Genomic DNA, 11499 nt, shown 5'->3' on the forward strand with positions numbered 1-11499 from the left:
GTTGTGCCAGAGGATGTTTAGATTGGGTATTAGGAAAAATTTCTTCACTGAAGGGGTTTTCAAGCCTTGGAGGAGACTGCCCAGGGAAGTAGTGGAGTCACCATCCCTGGAGGTATTTAAAGGATGTATAGATATGGCACTTGGGTGGACTTGGCAGTGCTGAGTTAATGGTTGAACTTGATGATCTTAAGGGTCTTTTCCAACCCAAATGATCCTACAATAATTTTGTATGTGCAGAACATGTTAAATATGACTTCATATAACACTTAAAGGAGGAGATAAAATGTTTGACTTGAACATTAAGATGGCTTCAAGAGTTACAGAATTTCCTGTGTTTGATATTTGCCATTGATACTTTGTATTGTGTCAGAAAAATGGAGTTACTGCTTCATACTGAAATGGGATGAGGCTGGAGCACTTGCATCCACCTGCTCAGGTGTGCTGCGGCACTTAGGGCTAATTAAAGCTTCTGGGAGTGGGAAGACTTCAATCATACCTATGCTGTTTGCTGTAGTTAATTGAGAAATAGTGTGAGGTCCTGCTGGCATTGATTTGTCTCTCCTGAGATTTTGTCCCCATTTGATGTTCACTAGTACCAGCTGTTCAGATGTCTCCTGCAGTGGTTCTTCCTACTCTCTTTCACTCACTAGTGTTACTCTTGTTCAGAGTGAACTTCAGATATCTGTGCTTTTTGTTGGAGCTTGCTGCTCTTTGAGTGTTGAAGTGGACGAGTACTGCTGAGTTTTTTTAGGTGCTGGTTAGGTTGTTCTGTTTGTTACTGATCTGGTTTTTCATGACTCAGTAATCTGGGGCCAAAGAGATGTGGTCACTGAGTCATGGGGAGAGTTTAGTTGTGTTGCTGGTTTCCCATTGGTGCTTTTAGGGTAAAAGACAGTATTTAGAAGGTGACTGTGCTGCAACAAGTGCTTCTTGCAGTCACCAGATAGCTGGAGTCCCTGGGGAAAGATGATAAAACCTTCTAATATAAACACTTGCAAGTTCATAGAAAAGTTGTTACCTCATAGGTGGTTTTGTGGTCAGCAGTTCTACTTCTGCCTGCTGACAGGAGAAACTTGTACAGTGATGCTCTGAAGGCATTTCCAGTTTTATGTCCTGGTTTGAATCTGCAGTTTGGTGATTCAAACCTGGTGTTTTTTTCAGGTAGGGGAGCTTGTTTCTACTTGAACTTGTGCTGGCTGCTCTGTGAGGTCCCAGAGAAATGAGCAGGCTAACTTGGAGTATTTGCTCAGGTGTGGTACGTCCATGTGCCTGTTGCATCAGCAGCCAAATTCTCTTGCACTTGAAGGAAAAATAGAGAATTCCACTTAAATAATAAGGTGTGTTGGCAGAGAGAAGCTCTGCCATCAGTCCTAGGAAAACACAAATTTGGATTCCAAAATAACTTTAACCAAAACAAAAAGACAGTCAAACTTTGGGAAGTGTAATGCACCAAACTTGGGGATGTCATGCTTTTAGGGTGAGATGAGGAATATACATCACCTAGGAAGACCTGCCTAAGTCAGCGGTGTTTTGGAGAAGAATGGCTTGGTAGTTTTTTGAAATGGTTGTCTCTGTTGTCATTCATAAAAAAGGGATTAACCATTTAAGTCTGTCAGAAGGAATTGTTAGTTTCTAGAGAAATCAGTTCATTTTTCAGATCTGTTATGCAGCTTCCAGGGCGATCTCCCTATATAGGGTAGAGAAACTGGCAGATTCAAATTTACATGGTTTATTAGAGGTGTGTTTTTTGTTACAAGGTGCAATTAGGTCTGTGACTGGGTGATGTAGTGGAGTGCTTGTCAGTCTAGTGCTGTGTCTAGCACTAGGGCTCTTAACATGTCTCTTCTGTCTGTCAACAGGGCATTGACTCTGGGAGGAGGACTGCCACATTTGGAACACCTTAACCTCTCGGGGTGTCTCACTGTAACTGGTGCAGGCCTGCAGGATTTAGTTTCTGCATGTCCTTCTCTAAAAGATGAACACTTTTACTACTGTGACAACATTAACGGTAATGTCTTTTTATGAGGATGTGATGCTTTTCTGGGGAGTGATGCTTGGTTTAAGGATGCTTTTTAAAACAAAAACAACCATTAAAACCCCACTTTTTTTTTTTAATGGCTGTGTAGCACTGAGTTTCACAAATTAATTATGAAATGACAACTGTTAGTTTTTCCTCATTTGTTCTTTTAGGTTTTTTTTTTCCTTGACACTAGTACAGTTCTATATTACCTGGGAAAGCATTTTTAGTCCCTGTGTCTTGTAACTTAATTTAGCATAAATAATTGGGGCTAGAAAGTAAGTCTTCATGTAGCTGGTAATACACACTTGCCCTCTCCCTATGTTCCCTGTAAACCATATAGTTGTGTGTTTGCTTTATGGTCATAACCTCAGATGGAGGCTTCATTAAGTTAGTACCAGAGCAGTGATTTTTAGGAAAGGAATGACTTGTGTTTTGCCATACAGACCTCTCATATGGCACTAGTTTTGGTATAGGATATTTTTGATCCTACCGTCATACATCCTTATGGAAAAAGTATTTTTTTTTTTCCTTGAGTCAGTAACTTAGAGATGGATCTAAGCTGGAGAAGGATCTCGATAAATGTGTAAAACACATTCATGCTGCAAGTCTTTTCAGTGTTCACCACACTGGAATTCAGTCTATTAGGTTAGGTTCAGTAAGCATTCGTAGCATTAGAGATGGGAACCATGGTGTGACTTGTATTCCATGTGTGAATTTAAAACAGGTAAGTGCAACAGAAGGCAAGGGGAAAAGAGGATAATAACTGATTATAAGATCTAATTGTGTGTAAAAAAAAATTCTATTCCCTGGTAGTTCATGGTGTCCAACTCGATAATTTGCATCCATATTGAGATGTAGTCCCAGCCAGGGTACCAGATGCCAGAGCTTTGATACTATAAGCAAACCTGTACTGATATTTGGGTATTCAATCCATTGAAATTGATATAAGAAAATGCACTTGGATTGGATCCTAATATTAGAAGTGAAAGTATTAAATCATATTTTACTTCCGTAAGTTTTGGACTTTACGCGCTTTTTTGACACTACTGCTTTTTTTGTTTGTTTTGAGGCACTTGCCTTTTGTTACTTCCTTCCATTCCATCTAGACTACAGCTTTTAGAAATCTGTTTTCTATAGTCTTTCATTTCAACCTGAAAATTTTAAGGCTTCTTTTTTAAAAACCCTTCACTGACTCTCCTTCCTGCATTATGTTGAGTTTAAAGATGTCTTCAAAGACTAGTTAAAAGCCCTTTCCTTTTACATCTGATTCCTTGCTACTTTTCCTCTGTTTATATTTCTGTCAGTAATACCAGACATGATCTTCTGGTTTGTATTCAAACAGTTCTGTTTCTCTCCTTGTCCCTAAAATACAGTCATCTTAGTATTAGTTTACAAAGCCCGAATCTCTGTGTGAGTCCACCACTTTAAAGCTTGGCTGTTCCACAGTAACCTCAAGAAATTATTTATATTAAACAGAGTATTTTTGAACTATTCTGTAAAGTTGTCCCGATCCTCTTCCTGTTTATTCCCTTCCTTTTACTGCCTGCTGGAAGCTGTGAGCCTGTGAGCTCTGCTTGGTTCTGTAAAGCATCACGCAGGCCTTTGGATCAACAGCTTCTCCCATAGAGAGAAATGAACAGGACAGTGAGGCTGTAATGGTCTGACTTCTCACATCTGTTGAGAAATAGTGGCATCTCAGAAGTTTGTGGCTTTTTTCTTTAAGAATGAAGTTGATAAAAACTTAAAAGAGGTATTCTAAGCAAAATTCTGTAGTGGAAAGTAACCTTTGTAACTGAATCCTCTGAAGTTTTATCTGGGTGCTGTTCCTTGTATTTTCAATCGAACTTCATTGTCATAGGGCTGTTCAGTGTGAAACTGGTGCCTTATTTCACCCTGTGGGCAGCAGGATTCCTGCAACAGCTATTTCTATATAATTTAACATTTCTGAAGCAAGTAGGGAAAGCTGTTTCATTTAAATCAATCCATATCTGAATCTGTTTGTTTATTTGCACATTTATAGATTATATTACTAACTGCTGCACAAAGTTTACTGACCTGTAAGCATGTAGAGAATAATTTCATAATTTTCTTTGCCCACCAGCTTATCAGTGATTGTTTTCGGGGAAGGAGGCATGTTCTGGGATCGTGGTGGAAAACCCGTTGGTCTAGCAGAACAAAAAACGGAGCAAACAGCATGGAATTTAGCCATCTTTAAGTAATAAAGATACGACTGTCATCTGCCTGTGAATAAGGGCTTTACTTTTACCTGCAGCCTCTTTTCAGTTTGTTTTTTGTTTTTTTTTTTAATAAACACTGAGCCTGACGGGACCCCTTACACACAAACACATCTTCATTGGAACTTCTTTGTGGAGGGCTTGCTGGACTTGTTTGGTTGGCATGTTGGTTACAATTTTTGCATTTTCAGCAAGTGCTGATCTAACCATAGCTGCTCTACTTTTTTAGTAGTGCAAAACTAAAAAGGTGGAGCAGCTATGGTTAGGTAGTTGGGTTTGAGTCTCAGACTGCTGTTGCACGGTAGTAACATGGTGCAGTTTTTGTGAGCAGAGACCATGAATTTGCATGCAGTTCCAAATTTATTTTATGTTTACTGTTAGTTTGACTTCAGTTTTTGGTTTACATAATAATGTTTAGGATCTCTCCTTATGTTTTGCACAATGCTGGAGACTTGGAGTTAGATAACCCTCAGCTGCAGCTGAAAACAAGTCAGTATACATCCCTTCTAATGGTGGATTTCATTTCACATCTGAAACAAATTTGGCTGTAGATCACACTGAATGCAGTAAGAAGAGTTTAATGTTTGAGTTACCTCTTGCCACGGAGAAGTTTTTATTTTCCTAAGGCTGTTTTGTCCAGCTGTGTCCATTCTTCTGACTGCATTCTCAGTTTCAAAGCCTGGAGTGCTGTCAGCTTTGGGATTAGAAAAGTAGGGCTCCCTGATTTCTGCAGCAGTAGTTCTTCGAAGCTTTCAAGTATGATTCACTTTCTAGAGTTTTTTTTTTTTAATTATGTAGTTCTCAGGTGCTGTAATTAAAGAAATAGGGCATAAATGAAATAAAGTTGTGGTGATTCTGACGATTCACTCTTCTGGCATTTAGAATGTCATTGGTCAGAGTTGATCTGTCAGCAGTGGAACCAAGACTTAGCAGTTTCTTTTAACATGGATGGACTACTGCATGCAGATTTATGTGGGATTAGAGTGTTGTTAGATCACAAGAGTTTGGTCTCAGTCTTTAGGTTCTACAGATAACCAAGGTGCTCTCATAAATGTCTGTTAAATATAATTTTACCAAAGGCTGATAGTAAAATCAGATTTGAATTGAATATTGCTTCTATATACTTTTAAAAGCTAATTTATGTGTTTATAAGTTATATATATTTATAAAAATAAATATTTATATATTTTTAAAACCTGATTTGATCACTTTTTTGTGATCTTGTGATACTTGTAATGTTATTACTGTTGCTACATTACTACCAAATACAGTTTCAGTGTTCATGATGGAGCCTCTTGCTGGTGGTGGCTGTGAAAGAAATTGTCTCTCCTCCCCTCCTTTTTGTTCCTCCCAGCTCATTCTTTCTGCCTTCCTGTGGCCAGCACTAGTCTTTGTGGGGGTACTTGGTAAACTCAGTCAAGACCTGAGATAGCTGTAAGCTTCCTTTTTTACCTTTTTTCCTTTTTTTTTGTTTTCCTTTTTCTAGATGGGTCAGGGTTCCTTCTTGCTGTAATGCACATGAATATTGCTGCTGCCACAGGCGAGAACTAGAACAAGAACAAGTGACTGAGGGAATATGGTGGTGGCAGACCTAGTCTTAGCCTGTGCTGTCATGTATTCTTGCTGAAATGCCAAACTTCTTTCTAGGAAATTTTGACTTAGTTTAGTTCTGCTAGTCCATGTAACAAAATGGAGTAATCAAATAGCTCTGCTCCTCTCTTACATTGCTAAACATGTTTATAATGCTCACCCTGAGTAAACAGACCTCATGTCTATTCTGAGTCACCCAGGCATCTGAGTAATCAGATGTGCATGCAAAGAACATTACCGTAATCCAGTTTAGAAGTAACTAAACCAGTAATGTAGACTGTGCAGGTTAGATGAGAACCTGATTAACTTTGCTTTCCCAGGTGAACCAGCCCAAAACACATTTAATTTAGGCACTTCACTGCTTGCACTCATTAAGCCTTCACAGTTAGTAGAAAGACAGGGACTCTTTTGAAATACACTTCTCTGGATGATCCACTGCATGTGCAGTTTCTTCCCCATGCTTCCATTGCATGTTGTTTTAAAGGACTAAATTTGGGGCTCCTTGTTAAGTTCAGTGGTGATGGTATCTGGCTCTTCCCTGCCATGATGTTTTATCATGTGAGCCAGAACCTAACACTGCAAGCAGCCATTTGTTTTTTGCTCTGTGTGCTCATCAAAATTGGCAGAGTTCAATCAAAATCATCAGCTGGTCCTCAAAACATGCACAGTTCCTGAAGTTGCTGTGTGGAGCAGTGTGCTCCAAGATGCAATGCATCGCTAATTGGGATGTGCTAGAAGCAATAATGGGCAAAATGAAGGTGCTGAGACTCTGGAACAGGTTGTCCAGGGAAGTGGTAGGAGCCCCATCCCAGGGGCAGGCTGGATGGGGCTCTGAGCAACCTGATCGAGTTGAAGATGCCCCTGATTATTGCAGGGGGCTTGGAACTAGATGACCTTTAAAAGTCCCTTTCAACCCAAACCATTCTGTGATTATATGAAAATGATTCAGCCCCACTGTTAGGTTGAAATGACCACCACACTGGACAATATAGAAGGCACTGTATGCAGTTACCATATTTCTTAACCTAGTGCATCAGTGAGGTGAGAAGAATTGGGGACCTTGTATACAGAGTCCAAAGCAAACAGGAGAGAGTGGTTTTTTTGGAAAGATTAAAGAGGCCATTTGAGTTTAAACAGAGATAATTCAAAAACAAAGTCTAGCCCAAATGAGGTCAGTAGCAAAGACTGGGGAAATCTGAGATTAGGAAGCCAAAGGTCAGTTGTAGTAAATAAAGTTAGGGAAACAAACCCAGTGTCTGTGGCTATGAAAAGCAAAGGCATTTGAATTTTGCTGTCTGTATGAAATGTAAAAAGAGCAAACTAGGGAGCATCAGGTATTTTATAGAGGAGATAAATGACCTGATGGAGGAGATCAACTGATATGTCAAAACATAAGTCATAACCAAATAGCCTTACTGTTAAAACAACCAGTAATGGCACTTACTGCCTTGTTATAGTAAGAGCATAAAATATCCTCCAAATTATGGGAGTTGCCTGCATATGCTACCGTAGAATACACAGAAAGAATACAGGGGGACAGATTTCTGGGGATGTGTTTGAACCCTCAATATTTCATTTCATCAGAGTTCTTTATCAGAGGCTATAAAGGACAGTCAGTTAGGGTATGAGACATGGGGCAAGAAATGCAGCATTGGGAAGAAGGGTGAAATTTCACTGTGATGTGCTTAATGTTATTTGTAATTCAGTGCCTAATAAATTGGGAAATGAACATACAGGCTTTTCAGATGGTGCAGTTTTTACTTAGAAGTATCAAAGTTTTTGAAATTTTAAGTTGCTCTAAAACTAGTTTAAAAACTGAAAGCTAATTAAAGGATAGGAAGAAGGGGAAGGGCTTAAAATGGCCACTGTTCAGGATGGACAGGAACCTGGGAGGGCAACAGCTTTCTCCTCATTCCTCTCCTAAAAGTTCTGTGCTGAGGTTAGTCTTACTCAGCATTTCCACTGCTGTCGTGGTGTAAGAAATGCACCCAGTAATTTCCAAGTTTTTGAGTGATACTGAGTGGTCCTCAGGTAATGATACTGGTGCTAATGATTTCCAGGACTTCTTATGTGCTTCAGTATAGCTGTATGTGTTATTATATGTCTGGGTGGTTGGGAATAATCAAACTGTGATTGCATGAAACTGAATTCAGAGCTGGCAGTTGCAACGTGGAGATAATGATTTCAGAGAGCTGTTGGTGCTAATTCTGAGATCTTTCCTGTTTGCAGCAGCAGCCAAAAAACCCACCAATGTTACGCATCATCAGGGTGGTAAGAACAAGATAGAGGTGCTGCTGCACGGCCCTGGAAGCCTTGGGGCACTCACATGTGGAGTACTGCAAAGTTTTGGTCTCCCCATCTTGAGGAGTGTATGTAATGGAGTTACTGAAGATACAGAAGAGGTCTACTAAAAAGTTAGGGAACTGAAGACTCAAAAGGCTGGAATGTTTCAGTCTGGGAATGAGAGGGCTGAAAAGGGGGATGACTTTACAGAACTGGGAAAGCAGTAGGTGAGGTGAATGTGCAGTGGTAACTTTCCAGATTCTGCAGTGTTATAGCTCAGGCACAGTGGATGAAGAAGGTAGATGATTGATTTAAAGCAGATGCACAGCATAGTGAACTTCTGGAACTTGGTCCCTTGGGGAATTGTGGAAGGAGTTAGTATCAGCATGTTTAAAAAGGGGTTAAAAAAAACCACATGCACAACTAAGCCATAAACAAATACTAAAGGAAATGGACTGCAGTGTCCCTGCTATACAACAGTTAGGGATGCTGGAAAAACATAAAAGGTGTGCTTGATAGGCTTGTGTCATCTCTCTAGATAACACTTGCTGTTACCAGTGATGAAGGGTAGTGTTAGATGGAGCAGTGGTCAGATCTGGACAGGCACTTTGTGTGTTCCAGTTATGAGCATGAGGAGAAACATTCTTAAAATGAGCAAGGAAAGGGTGGAAACCAATATCAAAGTATACTGAGTGTTCCCTTCCTTGGGGTGTTGTGGTTCTGTACGTTTTGTCAACAAGCATTTTGCTAGAAATGTGACAGTTGCTTCAAAATCACTGCTGTGCTGCTTAGCTGTGGCAATGCTGGGGGAAGGTCAGCTACGACTTGGAAAATGCTGCTGCACAGAACATGCTCTGCTAACCCAGCTGTTCAGAAGCACCGAGTCTCCTTTCTAAAGGACTTACGAAGAAGCTTTCAAACTCTAGCTCGTAAGTGACTTGGAGGATCAAAATTTAGTTGAGGTGAATAAAATGATTTGAAAAGAAAAATGAGTTTATTGACAAATGAAAAGTTTACTATTTTGCATACTGTAAAAATTGTCCTTCATTATAGTTTCAGGTTTGTTTTATTCAGTCTCACACATCTTAATTACCTTATAGAGTGTTGCTCATTGGTGTGTGGCATGAAGCATAAAGCTGATTTTCAGACACCAGATTCTTGAAAATTAATTATGACTTCAAATTAATGTTTCGGGGGGGGGAGGGGGGAAAAGCCAGACATGGTACGGTGCCCTAATTCACTACAAGATTTTGTTAGTATTTTCTAAATACATTAAAAACACTGTAAATTACTTGTTGACTTGTCTCATGTACAAAGAGGGGGAATTTTGGGTTGTCCTGTTTAGGTCTTTACCAGCTTGCTTGAGTTAACTTGGCAACCCACTTCCAGTTTCTGTTAGGTGCCAGAGTTCAGCCAGCCTGAATGTAAATGGGTCTCAAAGCAGGCAGATGGCTGTAGGAAATAAAATCCTGTATTAATAAATATAATAATTTCTTATCTCATGATCACTTTAACATTTCAAATTAAAGGAATAACAGTAAGTGAAGGTAAGTGGAGGTGGGTAGAATTACAGTGTTGGTTTGTACTGTCTGTGCTTGCAACTTGTTTCTTTCTGAATTGCTGATTTTTAGCCTTATGGCTTCTGATGACTGCAGTGATACTAGAGTGATTTTCTCTGTAGTTTTTGAATTTTCAGTCAAGAGTATGTGAGAGGTCTGGCCAACCATGAAGTGTTCATGGGGAAAAAATGAAAAAACTCTTTCCATTATAGTAGAAATAGTTTTGGAGATTATGGTTTGTTTGGTAATGCCATGTTGTCATTATATCTGAATTTGAAAACTGGGAATTAAAAATGCATCATGAAAATATACTCAGTTCTGAAAGCTGACTGTGACAGCTTACTTAATGTTGCTCATTGTACTTCTGTGTCATTTTGAACTCGTTATCTTCATGGCACTAAGCTATTGGAGCAAAAATCTCTTGAAAAATACCTGTTCCAACTGAGGTTTTATACCATGATAGTACTACTGGCAGTGTTTCAGACTTCACAGTGCTGAACGAAGTGTAGTGCATCATAAAAAAGGAGACATTTTCTGAATCACCAGGTTACGAGAACTATAAATCTAAACAAATGGCCTTTTCTTCTTTTCACATTTCTTTTGTTTTTGTGCAGGTCCTCATGCTGAAACCGCCAGTGGATGCCAGAATTTGCAGTGTGGTTTTCGGGCCTGCTGCCGCTCTGGCGAATGACCGCTGACTTCTGATCTTTGTCTACTTCATTTAGCTGAGCAGGCTTCCTTTCATGCACTTTACTTACAGTTCGCATCTTGTGTTAACAATCCTTGGAGTGAGAGTTGTTATACTAGCCTGACCCTGCCCACAACTTCAAAATCTTAATTAAGAGTGTACTGTACAGTGTTGTAACAATCTCACAATCCCATTTGGCTTGAAGGGTGTTGGGTTTTATTTTACATAATTTGGGGAATATGGGAAAACCTTCAGATTTTTTTTTTATGCCACTTTCTTCCAAGTTTGGCACTTAAATATACTTTACTGGATTATTTTGTGTAAGGGGACTTTTTTTTTTTTAATTTTGAATCCGTAAGTACAGTATAAACCTCTGCAGAGAATTTCAATTGTATTGTTTGCATTTGGGTAACAATTATACATCTTTAGGAGCCTTGTTTCTTCCCCTTTCCTTTCATCTTGAAGTTGTTCTTTATATTGCAAAATTAGGGAAATTGCCACCTTCCTTTTGCATTTGGTTTTGTATTTGGGCTTGAAAAACATACTCAAATAAAACATTCCCACCAATTAAAAAAACATGCAGCAGTTGAATATCTGTGCTTCAAGGTATAAAGTACCGTGCCAGGAAGCCGCAGAGATTGGATGGGTTAGTAGGTGGTGTGGTGGTTGCAGAGCTGTGAACTGTGCAGTACATGGGGGAGGTTTGGTTTGGGTTTATTGTTCCCATGACTGCACTAAGTTGCATTTTTGAAACAGCTTCCAAGGAAGTCAGTTTTCATTAATCTGAACTCTGTGGAAGACACGTTTTCTCCCTTGCTTTGATAGTTAAAAAGACTCCTCTCTGAACTGTAGAGACTGGCGGGGAGGCAGAGAATCTGTTGTGATGAGTGAAACATCTGCTAGGAAGGGAAGAGTAATTAATGTATGAGTAGGGCATGAGTGTGTGTGTGTGTGGTGGTATGGGGATGACCCCACTGCTTGGGAGCTGAATATTGTAGCCCATGTCAAGTTGTAAACTTTAATGGCCAGCTGCTCATGGGTGGCACACTTTCAGGTTGGTTTTTTTCTTCAGCAGAGGAGGGGCAGGTGTCTGCTTTTGTAGAAGACAGGGTTTTTTCCCCCTAT

At 39.6% G+C, this 11499-nt stretch overlaps 1 protein-coding gene across 3 annotated transcripts in view; it reads left to right on the top strand.

The window, feature by feature from the left end:
- FBXL5 (F-box and leucine rich repeat protein 5) overlaps positions 1-10942 on the top strand; it is a 37690-nt gene extending 26748 nt beyond the window's left edge. For 2 of the 3 annotated variants that reach the window (XM_051798440.1, XM_051798438.1), the window contains exons 10-11: positions 1860-2008; positions 10301-10942. In XM_051798440.1, coding sequence (XP_051654400.1) covers positions 1860-2008; positions 10301-10377 — 226 coding nt within the window. In that variant the 3' untranslated portion in view covers positions 10378-10942. Of the gene's footprint in view, positions 1-1859; positions 2009-4121; positions 5121-10300 lie in introns of those variants that run through there. The other variant, XM_051798439.1, reaches the window with a different exon arrangement.
- Positions 10943-11499: the final 557 nt, after the last annotated feature.

This window comes from Manacus candei, unplaced genomic scaffold, assembly GCF_025592945.1.
Source record: "Manacus candei isolate 608988 ecotype Guabito, Panama unplaced genomic scaffold, ASM2559294v1 h1tg000048l, whole genome shotgun sequence".
In the NCBI taxonomy this organism is placed as follows: domain Eukaryota; kingdom Metazoa; phylum Chordata; class Aves; order Passeriformes; family Pipridae; genus Manacus; species Manacus candei.